The 22,670-nt window shown below is 45.5% G+C and overlaps 1 protein-coding gene across 7 annotated transcripts in view; it reads right to left on the bottom strand.

Moving 5' to 3' along the window:
• The window catches only part of abcb5 (ATP-binding cassette, sub-family B (MDR/TAP), member 5), a 137,834-nt gene that overhangs the window by 93,553 nt on the left and 21,611 nt on the right, over positions 1–22,670 (bottom strand). The window contains exons 26-29 of one of the 7 annotated variants that reach the window (XM_049025380.1): positions 2,976–3,173; positions 2,599–2,805; positions 1,268–1,414; positions 392–1,113 (exon numbers count right to left, since the gene is read on the bottom strand). In XM_049025380.1, the coding sequence (XP_048881337.1) occupies positions 916–1,113; positions 1,268–1,414; positions 2,599–2,805; positions 2,976–3,173 (750 nt within the window). In that variant the 3' untranslated portion in view covers positions 392–915. Of the gene's footprint in view, positions 1–391; positions 1,114–1,267; positions 1,415–2,598; positions 2,806–2,975; positions 3,174–22,670 lie in introns of those variants that run through there. The other 6 variants (XM_049025378.1, XM_049025384.1, XM_049025383.1 and 3 more) reach the window with 6 other exon arrangements.

Genomic DNA, 22,670 nt, shown 5'->3' with positions numbered 1-22,670 from the left:
TAGCAAAACCCTTTGACTTCTCAAGTATACAGCTAGACTTTGTTGCTACAAAGTGCTGGATTTGTTGCTTAGCCCGACAACTTTTAAAGGTTTAAGGTGAAACTTAAATGGACTTTATCTTCATTCATGTACATTTAGCCCTGACTACCTTTAATTTGACATATTATCTGGCGAAGCAAGAAAGCCGGCATTGTAATACGGGCCCCAAACACCTAACCTACCGCTTTCTCTTACATTGGTCACATGTTTACTCTGCACTCAGTACCGGTCCTAGCCGTTGTGGGGCCCTAGGCGAGCATCACTGCCGGCACCTTCTCTAAGGCAAAGTGTAATCGCCTGGCAAACTGGTGTCCAAGGGGTGGGGGGGGGGCACCCATCTCACCTCTAGATATATGTTACATCACACCATGTCTACATATTTATTGTGATAATTGTATTTCCTGTGTTACTGCACATACACCTTAATCTGTACTTACTTCATCTTACCGGAAGGAGATGTAAAGTAAAACTTTCACTTCATCCTGGAACTTACTACTCTGCACATGACAACTCTTGTATAGGCAGTTACCTGGGTACAAATGAGATACGTCCCTTAAGTCTGTCTCTATGTTGAATTTGTGGGTAAGCTAGAACAGACACATACAGTTCTTATTTTGTACCAGTCAAATGTTTGCCTTAGAGTATATTTTGCCTTTCAGTGCATATGAAACAACTTAAAAATAAACAATGACAAAAGTAACAACGTGCAGTACTGTAATGTTTTCATGAGCGTCACAAAGTAGTGTGTCTCTCTCATAATGAACCATTGTATTTAACTTACATTTTTTTACATAATAGTCTTCATGGCAGTCCACTCATAAGTATGAGTTGTATGAGTCTGTAAGTCAGGGAATGCCTGTATCTTGAATCATTGTCTCAGTGAGACACCTGGGCATTTACTAGGGCATAATAGGCCCCTTCCCTCTGCATGAGTTGGCTGTGCGTTCCTTGTTCGACCACCCTTCCATTCTGGATGACGGCGATGATGTCTGCGTTCTGGATGGTGGACAGACGGTGGGCGATGACCACACAGGTGCGACCGAGCCGCGCCTTGTCCAGGGCCTGCTGCACGATCTGCTCAGTGGACAGACAGCAGCTTTGTGTGAGATGCGGGATTCTCAAATCTCAGTAGGCCGCTAATGGGAGGTTTACTCAACAACATTTTGTGCCATAAAACTAATGCATTTAATACACCACTGGGCATTCTTCCAAAATGTGTAAATGAGACCTTTTCGCTCTCGGTGTCCAGTGCGGAAGTGGCCTCGTCCAGCAGCAACACCTTTGGATGACGCACCAGTGCCCGGGCGATGGCAATCCTCTGCTTCTGCCCCCCAGACAGCTGGGCACCTTTGTCCCCCACTCTGGTGTTGTATGTCTGTCAACCGAATATACATACAAATTTTTGCAATGTTTATTCATTTCAAAATGGACTGTTTAACCTCAACTGCAATAAACTGAGAAACCAGGACATACTGTCTGTTCTTTGTCTTTAAGATGAGGTTTACGTCCTAATTATGTGTGGGTTTAAACCGGATTTAATATTTTTCTCATTGAAATGATACACTTGTTTATATAGGTGTCATGCGTCCAACCCCAGGATCTGACCCCAGTTATCCTTCCCAGATCATCTTCACCTGATTATCGAAAACACCTGTTACTCAATCCTACACAAGCTGTTAAATATCCCCTAGACTTCTCAGTAGACTGTGAAGTAGTCTGAGCTATGCTCCTTACTAAGCAGATTCTTTGTCATCTGTGTTCTCTGATCTGATCTGTGTTACTTGTGTTCAGTAAAGACACCCCACCCAGCAGATGAAGCACCATGAAATGCGGTGAAGTTCTGTGTTCTGATTGTGTTCTGTCCCAGTACAGTTTTGGTTGGTTTGCCGGATTATAGACCCTGAGTTTTGGATATCAATTTCAATTGTTGGAAAAATAATCAACCACGATTCACCCCACACCTGGACCTGGATCTTAATTTTCTTTATTCTGGGGGGGCGGTGACACAGTGGTGCACAACTGCCTCACACCTCTGAGATGAGGGTTCAAGTCCCCATCCCATGTCATCGTGGGGTTTCCTCTGGGTTCTCCGGTCTCCTCCCCCCCCCCCCCCCTTATATTTTGGCCGATACGTTACAAGGATTTGGGTAACTTCTCTGTAGAAATGAACAGGATACAGCTGATATTGGGGTGGTTCAGCCGGCTAACCCTTGTTGACTGTGATTAGAAAGCTGTCAGTTTGAATCTTGACAAAACAGACGTGTGCCCACTGGGCCCTTAAACCCTCCCAGCGCCGTTAGCAGTGCACACTGGCTGACCCCCAAGGTCACCCCCAAGCTTTCTGTCACCTGTATCTATGTCTCATGGAGAGCAACATGGGGTAGGCGAAAAGAGCATTTTCCCATGGCCGTTAATAAAGTACCACTATTTCTATTTTATATCGCTTTTAGTTGGACCGAGTTTGACAATGAGCCATAAAAGAATTTTTCCAGCTGGATACAGTTACATGGCCAAAGCTGAGGAACCCAAATAACTGTCCCCACTGAATAAAATCCATACCTCTGGAAGACTCTGGATAAAGGTATGGATATTGGCACTCTTGGCTGCTTCCTCAATCTCCGTCTGGGAGACGTCACGGCTGTTGTCGCCATACTGGATGTTCTCAGCAATGCTGCAGTCAAACAGGATGGGCTCCTGAGAGACCAGGCCCAGCTGAGAACGCAGCCAGGCCAGGTTCAGAGACTTGATGTCGTGCCCGTCCAGAGACTGAACAAGGGAAAGGAACAGGGTCATGTGGGTTACGTATTGGGTTGCCTACAGCTGGAAATGCCAGAAGGTGACATTTAGAGTGCAGTGTTAATGTGGTAGACATGTCAAACTGGCCCCAGTACTACTCCAGAATGTGGGAAACGGGCCACATGTCTTGACTGCCTCACCACGTGTCCAGAAGCGACGTCGTAGAAACGCTCCAGCAGCTGGATAGAAGTGCTTTTCCCACAGCCACTCCCACCAACCAGGGCCAGAGTCTGGCCCGAGCTTACAGACACATTCAGGCCTTGCAGCACATTCACGTTCCGCCTGGTTGGGTACATGAAGTGGACGTCATGGAACTCAATGTTCCCCGTGCAGGTTCCCTGGGTGAAGGATACATCATCCAAGTGACAAACTCATAGATTTGTGTCTAACCATTTTTGCACAATAATGGTCTATTCCATCCATGTATTTTCCTGAAGCTTATCCAGTACAGGATCACGATGGGGCCTGGAGCTTATTCCAGCCAGCAAAGGGCATAAAACAAGAGTATCCCCTGGATGGGATGCCAGTCATTTATCAAATATAAATAACAGTCACATTCTAAGGAATCATAAGTCCTGGTCTACAACTTACAGGCATGTCGCCCTTCTCACTGTAAATGTCGATCTCAGGCTTCCTGTCCAGCAAGGTTAATATTCGCTGTGCAGATGCCTTTGCTTTTGCAAAATCCGGGGCAAAACTGGAGGACTGTCCAATATTTACGGCAGTAAAGACAATGACGGAGTACACACTGGGGAGAGCGCCAAGCATAGCCAGTCATGCACCATCCATCAGGTAAAGCAAGACAGCATTGACACCACTCTGGATTTTCCTCGATATGTAAATTAAAGACTTACAGAAAAACATTCTCATATTGCGTGTAGCAATGCGCTATAAGCCATGCACCAAAACGGAAAATTGCAGCGTTGACAAAGAACCGGGTTGCTTGGGCAAGGGCGTAGGTCAATCCATACATAGGGGCTCTACATAGAGCAGTCCTGAAACAGTGGAATTACGTATTATTTTCAAAAATGAGTAATATAAATAATATCATCCATCCATCCATAATCCGAGGTCGGGTCGCGGGGGCAGCAGTCTCAGCAGGGAGGCCCAGACTTCCCTCTCCCCGGCAACTTCATTCAGCTCCTCTGAGGGGATCCTGAGGCGTTCCCAAGCCAGCCGAGAGACATAGTCCCTCCAGCGTGTTCTGGGTCTTCCCCGGGGCCTCCCCCCAGTGGGACATGCCCGGAGCACCTCACCAGGGAGGCGTCCCGGAGGCATCCTAATCAGATGCCCGAGCCACCTCATCTGGCTCCTCTCGATGTGGAGGAGAAGCAGCTCTACTCTGAGTCTCTCCCGAATGACTGAGCTCCTCACCCTATCTCTAAGGGAGAGCCCAGCCACCCTGTGGTGGAAACCCATTTCAGCTGCTTGCGATCTTGTTCTTTCGGTCACTACCCATAGCTCATGACCATAGGTGAGGGTAGGAACGTAGATCGACTGGTAAATTGAGAGCTTTGCCTTTTGGCTCAGCTCTTTCTTCACCATGACAGACCAATGCAGCGCCCGCATCACTGCTGACGCTGCACCAATCCGCCTGTCGATCTCCCGTTCCATCGTTCCCTCACTCATGAACAAGACCCCGAGATACTTAAACTCCTCCACTAGGAAGAGGACCCCATCCCCAACCCAGAGAGAGCATTCTAACCTTTTCCGGCTGAGGACCATGGTCTCGGATTTGGAGGTGCTGATTCTCATCCCAGTCGCTTCACACTCGGCTGTGAACTGTCCCAGTGAGAGCCGAAGGTCACGGTCTGATGAAGCCAACAGAACCACATCATCTGCAAAAAGACCTAATCCTGAGGTCACCGAACCGGACACCCTCAATGCCCTGGCTGCGCCTAGAAATTCTGTCCATAAAAACTATGAACAGAATCGGTGACAAAGGGCAGCCCTGACGGAGTCCAACCCTCACCGGAAACGAGTCCGACTTATTGCCGCCCATGCGGACCAGGCTCTTGCACTGGTCATACAGGGATCGAACTGCCCATAAAAGAAAGCCCGGTACCCCATACTCCCGGAGCACTCCCCACAGGCCTCCCCGAGGGACACGGTCGAATGCCTTCTCCAAATCCACAAAACACATGTAGACTGGTTGGGCAAACTCCTATAAACCCTCCAAAACCCTGTGGAGAGTATAGAGCTGGTCCACTGTTCCACGGCCAGGGCGAAAACCACACTGCTCTTCCTGAATCCGAGCTTCGACAATCCAGCGGACCCTCCTCTCCAGAACCACCGAATACACCTTACCAGGGAGGTTGAGGAGTGTGCTCCCCCTATAGTTGGAGCATACCCTCCGGTCCCCTTTCTTAAAGAGGGGGACCACCACCCCGGTCTGCCAGTCCAGAGGCACTGCCCCCGATGTCCACGAGATGCTGCAGATGCGTGTCAACCAAGACAGCCCTGCAACCTCCAGAGCCTTGAGGAACTCTGAGCGAATCTCATCCACCCCTTGGGCTCGGCCACCGAGGAGCTTTTTAACCACCTCAGCAACCTCCGCCCCAGAGATAGGCGAGTCCACTCCCAAGTCCCCACACTCTGCTTCCACATTGGAAGGTGTGTTGGTGGGATTGAGGTGGTCTTCGAAGTATTCCTTCCACTGACCCAAAATGTCCCGAGTTGAGGTCAGCAGCGCACCATTCCCACCATAAATAGTGTTGATGTTGCACCGCTTTCCCGCCCTGAACCCCCGGATGGTGGACCAGAATCTCCTCAAAGCCGTCCGGAAGTCGTTTTCCATAGCCTCGCCAAACTCGCCAAAAGTTTTTGCCTCAGCAACCACTGAAGCCGCATCCCGCTTGACCTGCTGGTACCTATCAGCTGCCTCCGGAGTCCCACAGGCCAAAAAGGCTCAATAGGACTCCTTCTTCAGCTTGACGGCATCGCTCACCAGCAGAACATGGCCCATTCGGACTGAATGTCCCCCGCCTCCCCCGGGATGTGGGAGAAGTTCTGCCGGAGGTAATAGTTGAAACTCTCCCTGACAGGGGATTCCGCCAGACGTTCCCTGCAGACCCTCACTATATGCTTGGGCCTACCAGGCCTGGCCGGCTTCCTCCCCCACCAGCGGAGCCAACCCACCACCAGGTAGTGATCGGTTGACAGTTCCGCCCCTCTCTTCACCCGAGTGTCCAAGACATGCGGCCGCAAGTCCAATGACACGACTACAAAATCGATCATCGAACTGCGGCCTAGGGTGTCCTGGTACCAAGTGCACATATGGACACCCTTATGCTTGAACATGGTGTTCATTATGGACAATCCGTGACGAGCACAGAAGTCCAATAACAAAGCACCGCTCGGGTTCAGATCGGGGGGGGCGTTCCTCCCAATCATGCCCCTCCAGGTCTCACTGTCATTGCCCACGTGAGCATTGAAGTTCCCCAGCAGAACAAGAGAGTCCCCAGGAGGAGCGCTCTCCAACACCCCATCCAAGGACTCCAAAAAGGGTGGGTATTATGAACTGCTATTTGGCGCATAAGCGCAAACAACAGTCAGGACCCGACCCCCACCTGAAGGTGAAGGGAGGCTACCCTCTCGTCCACTGCGATAAACCCCAACGTACAGGCACCCAGCCTGGGGGCAATACTGTAAGTATGCCCACCCGCGCTCGGCGCCTCTCCCCGCAGGCAACTCCAGTGTGGAAAAGGGTCCAACCCCCCTCAAGGAGACTGGTTCCAGAGCCCAAGCCGTTTGTTGAGGTGAGCCCGACTATATCTAGCCAGAACTTCACAACCTCGCACACCAATTCAGGCTCCTTCCCCATCAGAGAGCTGACATTCCATGTACCTAGAGCTAGATTCTGCAGCCGAGGATCGGACCGCCAGGGTCCCCGGCTTTGGCTGCTGCCCAACTCACATTGTACCCAACCCCTATGGCCTCTCCTAGAGGTGGTGGGGGAAGGAGGGGGGACCCACGTGCCTTGTTCGGGCTGTGCCCGACCAGGCCCCATGGCTGTAGGCCTGGCCACCAGGCGCTCGCCATCAAGCCCCACCCCCAGGCCTGGCTCCAGGGGGGGGCCCTGGTGACCCGCATCTGGGCAAGGGAAACCGCGGATTCAAAATGTTGTCCGTCATTAGGGGTTTTGTGAGCCGCACTTTGTCTGGTTCCTCACCCAGGACCTGTTTGCCTTGGGTGACCCTACCAGGGGCATAAAGCCCTGGGCAACATAGCTCCTGGGATCATTGGAACACGCAAACCCCTCCACCACAATAAGGTGCCGGCTCCAGGAGAGGTAAATAATATCATTAAACCTAAATCCTTTACCAAGAAAGGCATTGAGACATATGTGACAATGATTGAGACATATGTGATTTGAATTAAAGGGTGCTTTACTTGTATGGATAACTCAAACTATCTTTGAAGTTCTGGAAAAATACTTCTTCTCGTGACAAGGACACAACCGTCTTGAAGTTCTCAACTGTTTCTGTGGAGATCTGCAGAAAATAAAAGGTAATTAACCAAACAAAATGAAATAACAATAAGCAGGGCTCATGCTTCAATGTTTTCTGAGAGCTCAAGAAATACAATTTACAATCCAAAAATATGTAGAATCTATATCTTTGATGCAAAAGAGACCACTGTTATTATTATTATTATGTTTATTATTATTATTATTATTGGAGTGCCAGGCAGACTGAATCATCGCACTGACAGCGGATATCATGAAGACTTGGTTGCAAGGCAGAAAGCAAGCTTTTATTGACTCTTTAACAGCACTAACACCCAACAAGCTTGAAATCAACTACAGTATACTAGGGGAACACAGGGAGGTTAGACGCTGCACAGTGAAGCTCACACAATGCTGAAGACATGAGAAGATCGGACAGGGTTAACGCAAGACAAGGGCAAACATACACGCAACAATAGGACAACCAGGGGGTGTTCCACTGAGCAGGAGTAAAGGGAAGTCTGACTTATTTTGACAAGTCTGGCTCATTTAAGTGTGAGTTCCGTTCCATCAAAGTGTCTTAAATGAATTCCCGCTGAGTTACCATGGTAACTTAGGCGAGTGAACAAGTCTTCTCCGGACCAGGGGTCTACATATTATGAAGGGGCTTTAACCAAATCACATTTAACCCGGAGTTAATTTGCGAACGTGGGGTTGACAAAACCAGGTTGTCTCAATCGGTGATAATCAGTACTACGACGCCAGTTAAGAAGTTGATTTGTTGCAAAAATGAATGAATACAGAGGCTTACAGATGTGACGCAATTCAGAAGTAAGCATATTATTGCTGTTAAGTAATGCAATGCTCCCTAAAGGTTCATTACTGTGATGTTATTGCAAACCTAATGTTAATAATAACTGAACTGGTCCGATTTCAAATGCAATAGTAGTGGAAAGTGTAGGTGGCAGCAAGTCAAGATAAAATATGAAAACATCAAGTGGCAGGGCGGGGGGCCAAGCGGAGGTACAGGCAGAGGACCAGGCAGAGGTACAGGTGGAGGGCCAAGCGGTGGGCCAGGCAAAGGGCCAGGCAGAGGTACAGGCGGGGGGCCTGGCGGAGAGCCAGGCGGAGGTACAGGCGGGGGGCTAAGCGGTGGGCTAAGCGGTGGGCCAGGCGGAGGTACAGGCGGGGGGCCAGGTGGAGGTACAGGCAGGGGGGGCCAGGCGGAGGTATAGTCGGAGGACCAGGCAGGGGGCCAGGCGGAGGACCAGGCGGAGGGCCAGGCGGAGGTACAGGCGGGGGGCCAGGCGGAGGTACAGGCGGGGGTCCAGGCGGAGGACCAGGTGGAGGTACAGGCGGGGGGCCAGGTGGAGGGCCAGGCGGAGGTACAGGCGGGGGGCCAAGCGGTGGGCCAGGCAGAGGACCAGACGGGGGGCCAGGCAGAGGACCAGGCGGAGGGCCAGGCAGAGGTACAGGCGGGGGGCCAGGCAGGGGGCCAGGCGGAGGACCAGGCGGAGGGCCAGGCGGAGGTACAAGCGGGGGGCCAGGCGGATGGCCAGACGGAGGTACAGGCGGAGGACCAGGCAGGGGGCCAGGCGGAGGACCAGGCAGGGGGCCAGGCGGAGGGCCACCTATGGAAGCCTTTACTCATGCTGAAGAGTTGGCATTAGCCAATAACATTGGAAGGCCCATTATGTAGGGGTAGGTCCAGTCAGACCCTGGTGCCTCGGACATGTGCACCCTCTATGTGCAGGGTAATATCACAATAACATTGTACAGTGTGATCATTTGTGCAATCATGAACTTCAAATCCATGTCTCCTGTGCAGGGGAGGGGGATAATAATATATAATAATATTATGCAGGCGTCCAGCCACCTGCAGAGCCCAGCACCTCCTGTGATCCTCAGGTACAGTTACATGTAGAAATGACTAGGTGTGCCCAGTGTTGACGCATCTTTACATTTGTATTGCTTTATTGTTCAGGAGGACTTGGCTGAGGACACCTTGCCGGCATTGTCTGACACACACATCCAGGTAGACGCATTTCAGCAGGCGTGTGGTTCCCTCAGGATAACGGACTCAGTGATTTGAGTGTCCTTACGTTGTCATCTGCATTATTCTCCCTTAGGAGGAGTTGCAGCGACCCCCTTCCCCCCCTTTTATAAAACCTAGATCGAGCCTTTATTGTTCTTTAAGTGGTCGTTTATTCGTAGCTCTCACTTGTGCTACTCTCAAGCCATTAGACGCCTATTAAGACTTACAATCGGGACACTCTGTGACTGAGTGTGAGGGACATGACAGGGCTACATAAGTTAATTACACATACACCACCAACTATATGTGTGCCCTACCTTTCCAGAAAGTTCCAGTGCTTGCTGGTCTTTGGAAGCATGGCCGCCAATGGCCCTCATCTGTATGAAGTTGGCTCCCGAGAGGAAAGGCACGCAGACGAGTATGAGGAGTGTGATCTGCCAGCTGAAGATGAAGGCCACGACGATAGCGATGGTCAGAGAGCATATGGTGTTCGTAGCCAGGCCAAGTCTGGATCCTGCTGCCTAGCAGAGAGAAACAGATACCTCATTTTCACCAAACCTGAGCTGGTACTGGTAACAGTGCTGGGCTGGTTCTCACTTTGTGCCTTTTGAGAACTGGCCCGAGTTTCCACTGGTTTTGAAACAGAATGCAACGGAAACATTATCCACCTGGATGTGAGAGTAAAGTACTGAGGCGAAATGCTTACCTTTCATATGTGTTTTTAACTTTGAATAATACCACAGAATATTAGGGCAACATTGTGGAAAACAAATCTGAGATTTTGTGAATAAAGTTATAATTTCACAAGAAAAATGTCGTAATAGTACTATAATAAAGTTGTCATTTCAGGCTACGTGTAAATGGAAGATATCTGAAGATATCTGAGCAAGCTTTAGTAAAAAATTCATCAGTTTTGAAGTATAGGTTTTTTTGTTATTGATTTTTTTTTATATTTTAATCAGTTATTACATAGTAATTATTCATATGGGGATGGTATATTATTTGTTCAATCGATATAATCTTTAATAGCTTTAAAACAATATGAGGACTATTTCTGTGCATCTTATATTAAAGTAAATATAGGCAGTCAAAGTCATAGTTCCCCTAGAAAAAAGTTACAACTTTGTTCGCTTAACTCTCCCTCAATATTGATCCAAGACTTTGCCCAATTTCAGTTTCATGAGTTTCTCATGTGACCAAATCAGCTGCCAAGTTTCGTTAAAGTCTGTGACGCTGAGGTCCAAAGGTGTGGTGACCAGGTGACTGGAGCATTGAACTCCGCAATCGCTTTGGAGGAATCTGTTAAGTTTTTATTGTTGTGTTTACTTGTAGGTTTACTTGTAAACTTTAATCGCATTTGGTGTATGTCGGATGCCATCCAAGGATCCGTCAAACAAAATAGCATATTTTGTTTGTGTGTTGTGTGTTGTGATGACGGCTGGGATTTATGACATTGTAAGGACAATGTAGGTAACTAATAAGTTTCCATTAGAATTTGACTTATGTGTATCAGCCAGTGATACATAATATTTAGCTATCTGCTTTGTTACAGCAATGAAAATAATACTCATGCTCTCTTGCTTGAGCTGTCAGTAATTAAAGTGAAATTTGCCTATCGTGCCTTTCGTGTGTTTGTTTTAACGCAGGTGAAGAGATTGTAGATGGACAGGAACATTACTTCTTATATTTATTCCACATGAAAGATTTACATGTTTCTTTATTTTGTATATTTGTAAAATGTTTACCAACAGGTTTTGTTCTTTTCTTGTCTTCACTCTCCATATCAAAGTACCAAACATTAATGTATATTGCGCAGTAGTATAAGAAAAATTATATTGAGATAATTAGCGTTATTCCTCAGCCCAATGGAGATGTAACCTAATTAGCATTAGCCACAAGAATCCTTTATATGGTTTTACAAATATTTTTATTATTAATGTTGTTAACGGGGCGGCATGGTGGTGCAGTGGTTAGCACTGTTGCCTCATACCTCTGGGATCCGGGTTCGAATCTCCGCCTGGGTCACATGTGTGTGGAGTTTGCATGTTCTCCCCATGTCGTCGTGGGGTTTCCTCCGGGTACTCCGGGTTTCCCCCAACAGTCCAAAAACATGCTGAGGCTAATTGGACTTGCTAAATTGCCCGTAGGAATGCGTGTGTGAGTGAATGGTGTGTGAGTGTGCCCTGCGATGGGCTGGCCCCCCATCCTGGGTTGTTCCCAGCCTCGTGCCCATTGCTTCCGGGACAGGCTCCGGACCCCCCGCGACCCAGTAGGATAAGCAGTTTGGAAAATGGATGGATGGATGGATGGATGTTGTTAACGTGGCAATTTGTATTTTTTCATTGTATATATTCCACAATTAATCAGAAGAAGGGTGCAATAGCCAGTCCCACTTCCGCTGATATCTTGAGGACAGCCTTTTTTGTGGTGCCATGCTGTACCCGGGGACGGTTTCATTTTTTCTTTTTTGAGGTGGAAATTAGCAGAACTAGTTGAGAAGAAGCCTGGCATTGGCAGTGCATTGATGGAAATGATGGAAGAGAGGACAGCATAACGATCCCATTATCCACAATGTATGTATAGGATGTGAAGTCACCCAGATTCATGTCAATCCAAACAGCGCCAACCACAAATGATACAAAGCTGCTCACTTCAAAGGCTGCAGTTTCAAATCCATGTTCAAATCCTGAATTGCATTGTGAGGACCCACATGCTGTGGTACTATGACATCTCGACTAAAGAGTTAAATTATTCCACAAATAGCATAATACCAATTTGGTTTTGAAAACAGAGTTGTTTTTACCCCTTTCACGAGCGACGCATCGGTTGCCAGTTTAGTAGTTAAAACTCCCACAGCATTTCTGCTGTCGTCAAACCAGCCGATTTCCTGAAGGAGACAAAGTCAGAACAAGCTTCAGTGCACGTCTGTGTTCAAGGTCCCAGTTTTCCAGGAATTTCTGTGACTTTTCATTACTCATCAGATGCATTTAAAAATGCAGCCTTACCTGCCCCATCATGGCTCTGAAACACTGACTTCTCAGTCTCATTGTCAGAAGTTCTCCTGATTTGCCAAACATGTAACCCTGAAATACGGGAGAAATAGGGAATGAGGCAGTTGTTCAGCAAGTCCTTTTTCACAGGCAGTGTCACTGGAAGTAATGAAAGTGACTGACAAAGACTTCTTAAAATTTAGACATATTAACATTTTAAAACATCAAATGCTAATTAGCTACATAGGAAGCAGATAGAATGTGGATCTAAAGGCTATGTGATGGACCTGTACGAAGTAGATCACGAACGCGACTACAGCAATCAGAAGTAAAAGCAATGAAAGCATTTGGGTTTTCTGCCGTTTCACGTCTGGGTCGGTTTCAGCAAAGACCTGCAGTGGTAGAACAGAATGAGCATGACATCTCAGATATTTACTCCACCAGGAAGATCAGTGACATATTCTTCTGGAAGTCAGGAAGTTACTCACGCCAAGTATTTTTGCAAAGATAACAGCGACGCAGGGATAGACGGCCCCGCCCACCAAACTGGCAAGCACCCCAATCAGCAAGTAAGGCCACTCCGGCTTATTCAAAGCTAAAATTCTTTTGAATGGAATTTCTGGGAGCTTCTCTTCCTCCTACAAGAAAGAAAAAATAAATCCACATTTAAATGGGCAGATTAAAATCTGTGTATTGTCTGGACAGAAAAACACTGCTAACGTGTTTTTAAAAACCTTGATTCATCTTGCAGGATTCCACTGAATAAGTCAGGTACCTTGACTCACATTAAGTATACCTTATTCTCCTTATCTGCAGGTTTCTTGAGAAACTTCTTCTTCTTCTTCTTGGAAGATCTCCGCCGGAGGCTGCCTGTACGCCTCAGAGAGATGTTCTGGGATGAGCCTTGTTCTTCTACATCATTGTGTAGAATTTCTGCATAGACCGGGTCCTCCTCAAAGGACTCCTCCTCCACATCCTCATCACACGAGTCATCTTCACTTGACTCACTTCTGTCTTCTGTTTTACCTGAATTCTGTCAAAGGGCCGTGATAGTTAAGGTTACTTTATGTAAGTATTTTGGAGGAGGCTGAATTATACTGTACACTATATGGACAAATGTACTGGGAAACCTGGCCATTACACCCACAGGAACTTTTATGACATCACATTCTAAATCCGTCAGCACCGATATGGATTTGGTCCTCCCTTTGCAGTCATAACAGCTGCCACTCTTCTGGGACGGCCTTACACACATTTTGGACAATTCTTTCTTCTAAATTTGTGAAAAAGTTTGGGGAAGGTCATTTTCTATTCCAGCTTTACTGTGTCTCTGGGCAGAAAGGAAAGTCCATAAAGACATTGTTGGGTACTGTCACGATCACAGCGGAGGTATGCGGCGATCGTGCGGGTAAAGCGAGCAAGGAGTAGGCAGACAGGCGAATACGGGGCAAAACGGGAGTTTAATAGGGAAGTCCGGGAAGCGGGGATACAGGACGGCAACAGACATCAGGTAACATCAATGACGGACAAGGGAAACCGGGGAGACCAGGACTTAAATACACAAGACTAATCAAAGTAACTACACAAAGCTGGAGACGATCAGGGAAATACACGTGGGTAATCAGGGGGCGTGGCACACACGAGGAGCGGAAGAGCCGGGCATGACAGGTACGTTTCTTGTGGAACTTGACTGGGCCACACAGACCCCCGACTTCAACCCCAACAAACATCTTTGGGATGAATTAGAACGGAGATTGTGAGCCAGGCCTTCACAGCCAACATCACTGCCAGACCTCACAAATACTCTTCTGGATGAATGGCCAAAATTCCTACAGACACACTCCAACATCTTGTGGAAATCCTTCCCAGAAGAGTGGTAGCTGTTACAGCTGCAAAAGGGGGGACCAACTCCATATTGATGCCTATGTCATATTAATTCATGTAGGTAGAATGACAAGGAGTCCCAATACATTTGTCCATATAGTTTATATTAGCTATTACAAAGAAATTAAATCAACTATGCTATGTAATGTTGCATTGTTAAGTACAGCACTGGAAGAAGAAAAAAGTTCATGTTGAACTGGTAATACAAATTTGTATTAATTTAGGAATACAAATGTGTTTTCAGCTAGTAGCTTGCAGTGATTTTTTTAATGAATATGATAACAGTTCGGCTTGAATCTTGGTAGCTACCTGCTGCATGACTAATGAGTAATAGACCCCCTTCAAGGCCATGAGCTGGCTGTGGGTTCCTTGCTCAGTCACCACACCGTCACTGAAGCCCGCGATGATGTCGGCCGTCTTGATAGTCGACAGGCGGTGAGCGATGATTATTGTCGTCCGGCCGGCACGTGCCTTTGTACGACAGTCTAGGTCATTATCATATAATGTAATGTTTGACCTAATTAGTCATTGCAAATATTTGCATCATTACCTCATCATTAATATATTTATTACATTTTTCACCATTCGCACCTGTCATATTAACTGCATTTTTAGTTGTATACAATGCTAACTGGAGACAAGTAATTTTCGGCATATGTCAGTGTTGGTTCGTCTTTGTTCTTAATCATCAGTCTAATGATGACTTTAATACTCTTCCTCCAATGCATGTACTGCCAGAGTTCAATTCCTTTTTACTCTAAAGAAAGGCTGGAATGGCAACAAAAATAGCCGGGAGATTTGTCGACAACCGGGGGGGAGGGGATGCCCCCTTGGTATATTTTGCCAGTCACAACCCCCAATGAAATAAAGCATTGTCCATTGTTCATCGCCTCCAATGCAGCCAAGACTGAAGGATGGGTTGTGCGCCCCTGGTGTATAAGTTCAATATGCCACGGATGGGTAAGAGAATCCGGCACTTGCTTCACCTGGAAAATTCCCAAACTTCCTGGTTGGCCAGTCTTAACCAGCTCTGAGGGCTGCAGGCTTCTCTGCATGACACACCATCTCTAGCAAAGAGCAGTATCAGCTCTGTGTAGCTTCCTAGCTGTACCAAAAATGTAGCATCGTAGCACCCAGGTTCCCCATTGTTGGAGCCGTTGGGTGCCCCAGTGGGGAGGCCCTGTCCAGTTATATTTCAAATAGCTCTGTTTCAATAACCTCAAAACCCTACTGGTAAAATCCTACTTTCCAAACAGAGGTCTGCTCTCTGGCCTGCATAGTCCTACCTTATCTAGGGCAGCCTGCACAATAGACTCGCTCTGAGTGTCCAGAGCGGAGGTGGCCTCATCTAGCAGCAGGATTTTGGGATTTTTCACTAGGGCTCTGGCGATGGCGATCCTCTGCTTCTGCCCCCCACTCAGCTGGGCCCCCCGTTCCCCGACCATCGTGTTCATCTTCTGTGAGTTGAAACACAAGCAGGCCATTGTATAAAGCTGTGGCAAATGTCTTTTGTCATCACATGTTCTATCAAAACAGGAAACCATCTGGTGCCATATGAGCCATGCAGTATAAACAATACAAAAAAATAAGTTTTCAACGTCACAGGAATAAATCATGAGGTTTGCCAATAAAAAACCAATAACAAGTCTGTGACCTTACATCAGGGAGTTTAGATATGAACTCGTAGGCGTTGGCTTCCTTCACGGCACGCTCGATGTCCTCGTCTGTGGCGTTCTCCCAGCCGTAGCGGATGTTTTCAGCAATCGTGGTTGCGAAGAGCACAGGCTCCTGGCTGACGATGCCGATGTTCTCCCTCAGCCATTTCACATTGAGCGTGCGGATGTCATGTCCGTCCAGAGTGATCTGCAGTCCAGCCGCCGAGAGACACTCTTATTAATCGCTGTGAGAACTAAGGCGAATGTGCGAGAACATTGTCATTAAAGGAAATATCCTGCTTCTTCTCCATATGAGGCAGAACTCAGTGCCTTTGCTGGCCTGTTGGCCACAAAGCCTTGGTGGCCATGATGTGTTTCTTTCAGAGTAGGACCGGCATTCTCACCGCTCCAGCATCTGGGTCATAGAAGCGCTGCAGAAGCTGGATGGTGGTGCTCTTTCCACAGCCACTGGCTCCCACTAGGGCAATGGTCTTTCCACGAGGGACCACCAGATTCACACCCTGCAGGATCTAGTGGGGGAATCAAAGAGATCATCACCATCATCACCATCACCATCATCATCATCACCATCGTCACCATCACCATTACAGGCACAGCAGCCTACCCTGCTGAGTCACACACTACCCCTTAGTTGTATGGAATAAAACTTACCTCTCTGGGGTTGAAATGTGTGAAACTACCATGGTGTATTACTGCTCATGCCCTGCCACAATATTTTGCATACTTGAATGTTTAGTATTTAATAAATAAATTTTAGGCCATTTGGTTTTTGCATCAAAATGTCGCTCCTTGTTTTGGTCATGGGAGTTTGTAAAGAGAAGCTTTCTTCTGCACACAAAACTACATCAGCACCTACTTTCACATCCTTCCTGGACGGGTAACTGAAGTGAATGTTCTTGAACTCTATGTCTCCTTTCACCGTTTCTGGCTTGTGGCCTTCCTTCGAGCTGCTGTCAATCGGACGCGGCTGGAATACAAAGGGTCAGTTTGTATCAAAAAAGTACAGGCTGCCTGTTAATTAGCCAAAGTGACTGTAGCATCAGGCTAATATTGATACCAGGTCAATGGTCTTGTAGATCTCATAGGCCGCCCCGCGGGCCTTGGCTACGCTCTCCAAGTTTGGCATTCCTCGACTCAAAGATAATGTTCCGATCATCACAGAAAAAAACACCTGGAAAATGAAGGTGAACATTATAATTAAAACATATAAAATTCAATAGATTGCAATAAGTCTAGAATGCCAAAAAATGCATGTAGTAAAATACCAAAATATAGAATAAGAAATTAGCATATTTCTTAATATATATATGGAATCCATAATATATAAGCATGCAAACACACAACTATGATACGTCATTACTGCTAAAATGACAGTCAATAATGGCTTACAGTGAGAACCCGTCCGATGGAGTAGTTTTCAAGTTCGTCGACTGTAAGCTTTGTTCCATACCAAAAGGCCAGGGCGTATGTCGACAACATAAAGAACTGAGTGAGTCCCAATGCCGCATTGGTTGCAACAGCCTTTTTCACACCAAAATTTCTGGCCTCCTGTAGGTTAGATTCGTACCTAAAAGAGAATGGAATAGCATTGTTCACTCCTGTATGCTACAAGCTGCTGCTCACATCTCCTCTGACAAATATGTTTATCTATTTCTCTGAAAGAAATGCAGCTGCCAAGTCAGCCGATTTGTACTTTGCAATCTCACATCAGCATCGTGCTCTGACTGTAACCTGTTTCAGCAGAGCAAAGTCACAGTGAAAGAGGAGATGACATTCGGGAGCTGTAACACAGATAACGGGGTCCAACCTACATCCATGGAATTTCACACAATATAAATAAACCTTTAATGCTACTATTGAGGACACATTTTATTTTTTACATGTTTGCATTTCCCAGTGGGGCATCGGTAGCTTTGGAGAGTGAGACGTACTTCTCCACTGCTTTCTTCTGCCCATTGAAAGCCACGACTGTCCTGATAGCCACAAGAATTTCCTCAGCAACTGCCCCAGCCTTGGCATATGCTGACAGCTCCTTACTCGTCAAGGAGGCAATGATCTGAAAAGAGCACATGACACTCAACAGTGTTACTCAAAGTTACTGTGAGACCACAGGGGATGAACACAGGTTCTTCAGTGTCTGCCTTCCTACATTCCTTAATATTTAATATATAACCTCTTTGGACAATCATCATGAGAAGGTTGGTTCATCCTACCTTGGACCAGACTGCAGCAGATCCACCAAGAAGAGGACTGACTGCTAGGATGACAAGGGTCAGCTTCCAGCCATTGACGAACCCAATGATGAGGCCAGCAATGAATGTGCAGAAAAGCTGCACGAATAAACAGATCTTGTCTCCCAGCCCATCGTTGATTGTGTTAATATCACTAAATGACAATAAAATGGCAATAAATTCCAAAGTAGGAAAATTATCCTGGGTATCTCTAGTTCTAATTCTAGTTCTATGATGCCATGTATACATATGCTATTTTAAACCTTTAATAGTTCAGTGTTTTCATTATGAAGAAAAGAGAGTTAGCAATAACATATTTTTACAAGAAAATATGATGAAACAGTTCTTGAATATATCTCCATCTTCTATCTACATATCCTGGTCAGGATTGGGGGGAGGGTCCTGTGCCTATTTAAGGCAGCAGAGGGCTCACCTCCAGTACACCCTGGATGGTCATGCACTATAATATGAGAACATAACAGCAGCCTATTCCATTAGACCACTGCAAGGGAACCTTATAGGACACTGTGTCACATTCTCTATACTAGATGGGCACTTCATAACAGCAGCCTATTCCATTGGAAGGGTACATAGAGGGGTCGCTTAGACCACTGCAAGGGCACCTTATAGGATACTGTGTCACATTCTCTCCACTATATGGGCACTTGATAACAGCCCCCTTTTCCATTGGAAGGGTACCCATTGAGGTTGTTAGACCACTGCAAGGGCACCTTATAGGACACTGCATCACATTCTCTCTACTAGATGGGCACTTCATAATGATTCTCAACCTGTGGATCGCGACTCAAATTTCGGTCACGGCAATTAGCCACTTTTCGCTGTATTACAATTAATCTGTTCACCCAATACATACCACCAGCCTAGTATCCAGATATACTCACTCTGTCAGTCTGGTAATTAGCACTCCGATCTGATGTGTGTCAAACCATCCCATTTGCTGGTGGATCACTGAATGGAAGTATCTCTCACGGATCCTTTTTGTCTGTCTGGTAGCTGCCAGCAGGAAAAGCGTGACTTGAGATGTTCCAAGGATGAGTACTGCTACTCCAATCCCCACAAAGTAATAGGCACGACTGTGAATGGAATATGCAACAAAGTTTTATATTACGTCTGTGAAGATCCTTCACCTGACAGTAGCTCTGAATGCACAAATAAGATTCATCAAGAACACTTACTTGGTCATTAAAGTTTCGATATCCACTCCAGGCATGGTAGGACAATTGGCAGAGCTGGCATAACTGGGAGTAACGTTGCCTAAGACTGAAAGAAGACAAACAGATATTGGGCATCACGTTCGGCATAAAAACTATGACATTACTCATTGAAACAGAAATTTCTGCAGCCAAGTATAAGACTGGCACAAGGAAAATGTCAAATTCACTCTGAAATCAATATTCTTTATCCATGCATGCATCATCAGCTGTGGCCTACAGGCAGGTTCCCATAAATTCCCACCTGAAACGTTTAAGGCTTGACCACTCTGGACAAAGCTGTCTGTCATCTGGCCAAAAATCACACTCATGAGTGGCAGAGCGACCCCATTGGCAGCGGCACAGAGTAACCCCACAATCATTAAAATAATATCCAGAGGTTTGGCAAAGCGGTACTGTGGTAAAATAGGAAACAAAATATATTATTACAGACATTCTTTTTTTCTGAAATATCCATTTTACATAATTTAATGGAATCCCACAAAATTGTTTGCTTACTAATTGGAAAAATCCAACCAGCTTCACTGGTTCCTTTGGTTTCTTTCTTTTTCTTCTAGAGGAAGAAAGGAGGAGAACGTTACAAAGCAACGAAGGAAACAGGCCTCATTCCTCTCCACCTATACATGCAGTATATGGGCAGATGGCTAAGTGAAGGGAACACCAGCATAAAGCGACTGATGGGTCTCTGGACCAGCATGAGCTGACAGAATACCTCCATACAGACCCTAGGCTGTATCTGAGAATCATACATCCATGAGCTGACAGAATACCTCCATACAGACCCTAGTCTGCATCTGAGAATCGTACATCCATGAGCTGACAGAATACCTCCATATAGACCCTAGTCTGTATCTGAGATTCATACATCCATGAGCTGACAGAATACCTCCATACAGACCCTAGTCTGCATCTGAGAATCATACATCCATGAGCTGACAGAATACCTCCATATAGACCCTAGTCTGCATCTGAGAATCATACATCCATGAGCAAACTCTCTCACTTTAAATGGGCTAAGATCCACTGACTAATTTTTTCCCAAACCGAGACATTCTCACAATAGCACTTGGGAAGCTCTCAAACAACTGATTAACTGCAACCTCTACTATGGACAATATAATTTATCCTGTTATTTTTGCATCATATTATTTAAACCTCTCTATCAGATGAGTTCTGATAATTTTGTTTTATCCAGTGACCTTAAATTTTAAAGACAGCAGTTAAAATGAAACGCCCCATTACTCACACAGTAGCCCTGATTTTAATTAAAATTGTATTTTACATTTCCCTAAAATTTAAATTATATAGAGAAGAGCATTTCCTTTTCTGTTCAAACAACGCAAACGGAGATTGTCAGGAATTGCTTCATGTCAGTGAAAATTGCTCATCTCCGTTTACCTAAACAATCCATTTTTATTTGACGCTGGAGTTGGCTCCTCCGGAGGTGGGGGGTCCATCTCATCCTCTCTGCGTTTCTCGTCTTCCACAAAGGCATCGTTGATATAGGAATTCGCGTACAGCGCGTCCTGAGAAACTAAAGAGGGGAATCGGCATGTTTTTCAATAACCACATACCTTGTCAATCACAGATCCCGGCAACTTCAAAATTAATTACTCTGTTAACCCATTAAAATATTACAGACACAGGCGATTAACATTTTCAGATCATTGTGTATTTTGTAAATCAAAGTAAAAAAAATACCTTCTCCGGACATTGTGTCTGGTACAGCTTCTTCGTCCGTGTTGTGGCTTTTTTCCTTTTATCTTTGTAATTAAACCCCTGAAATTGACTGACAGAGGAAACGTATTTGTTCTTGGGGAGCAAACGGCAACCCTTAGGTCTGTACGTCGCTTTGGATAAAAAGCATCAAAATGACATCAAATGTCATACTGACATGTCATACTGACATGTATAAACGGGCCACCACAATAAAATTTGCTGAGCCAGGATATGTAATGTACACAAAAATACAGGACATATTGCTAAATAATTCTAGGGAGGCTGAACACCACTAAATAAGGTTTTTATTTCCGGTGAATTAGGGTAATCTGGGAATTAGGGTATTCTGGGAATAAGGGTACTCAGGGAATTAGGATAATATGCGAATTAGGGTAATCTGAGACGCTTCTTGCTTTTGTGACTGTGATTTATTGCAACACTGCACCGCCATTTAGATCGGCAGATGAGATCTCTTTCACATTTTAAAGGTGGTTTCTTCCTATATGAAAAGAAAAATATGTGGATATCACTCCCCTAGACATCATGCCACCGCTTTTAGTGTTCCTAGTATTATAATACTTTTTAAGTTTGCATATTGTGATGTGGGACAATTTAGCTCGAAATCTGGAACGGGGGGGGGCGGGGGCTGCTAGACATTTTGTCCCCATGAAAGAACGCATCATTGGCTTTAATATATTATGTTTAATTTCATTCGGTAATTTTCAATGTGTGTGTGTGTGTGCATTTGTAGGGGGTCTGTTTCACATTTCATTACTTTAAAAAATCACCCCAAATGTTCTGCCGCATCTCATATTGACCTTGTGTTTAGTGATTTTGCACAAATTACCGGTTGTATTTGAGAGAACTGAATGAATCAAATGCATTGGAATAAAACTGGTCTAAATACAAATGTAAAGTTGGCTAAATGCAGGACAGTAATTCATTAAAGTAAACCTGACAACTAGTCAACAATCTATAACCTCATTAATGGTTACAGAGAGCAGTTTGTATGTTAATCCAAACGCATTGAATAAAAATGGAATTTAGAACAAATTATGCCAGTTTCAGAAAAATAGTGGAGCAGTAATGTATAAAAGTACGAAAATCATGCTACTGAGGGCATAAACATCATCAATTACATCGTTACGCTCAGCACAACGTTTGTGGAACCACTTGTCTCTGATCGTTTAAAGTAACTTATATGACTGTCCCAGATTTTCCAAACGATGCTGTCTCACTTTTACAAATTCTTTTGATAAAGTGAGACTATTGAAAAATCATCAAAAAATAAAATATGCGCGATAAATTGTCACAATATATGTAATATATGTGTCAAACTAACTCCATTAGAACACCGGTCACTAAAACCGAAAAAATAAATCCGTAGGAAATCCGCTATAGTAGGTTTTTATTTTAAAATTTAAATACTGAAAGTCCTTCACATACTGACATTATACATAGAGCGATTGTAATGTCAGTCGGATTTCATGTGGTGAAAAATTCATTACTGTAAAACTAAAATAGGCTTTTATATAAGACAAACAAGTGGAAAAGTATGAAAACTTACACAGAACGCCGACGGATGACCGGTGTTGCAGGCAGCGAAATTTCACAGTACGAA

This window comes from Brienomyrus brachyistius, chromosome 9 (assembly GCF_023856365.1).
Source record: "Brienomyrus brachyistius isolate T26 chromosome 9, BBRACH_0.4, whole genome shotgun sequence".
Lineage (NCBI taxonomy): Eukaryota > Metazoa > Chordata > Actinopteri > Osteoglossiformes > Mormyridae > Brienomyrus > Brienomyrus brachyistius.
The sequence above is the reverse complement of the archived record's forward strand: the minus strand, read 5'-3'. Positions and strand labels throughout refer to the sequence as shown.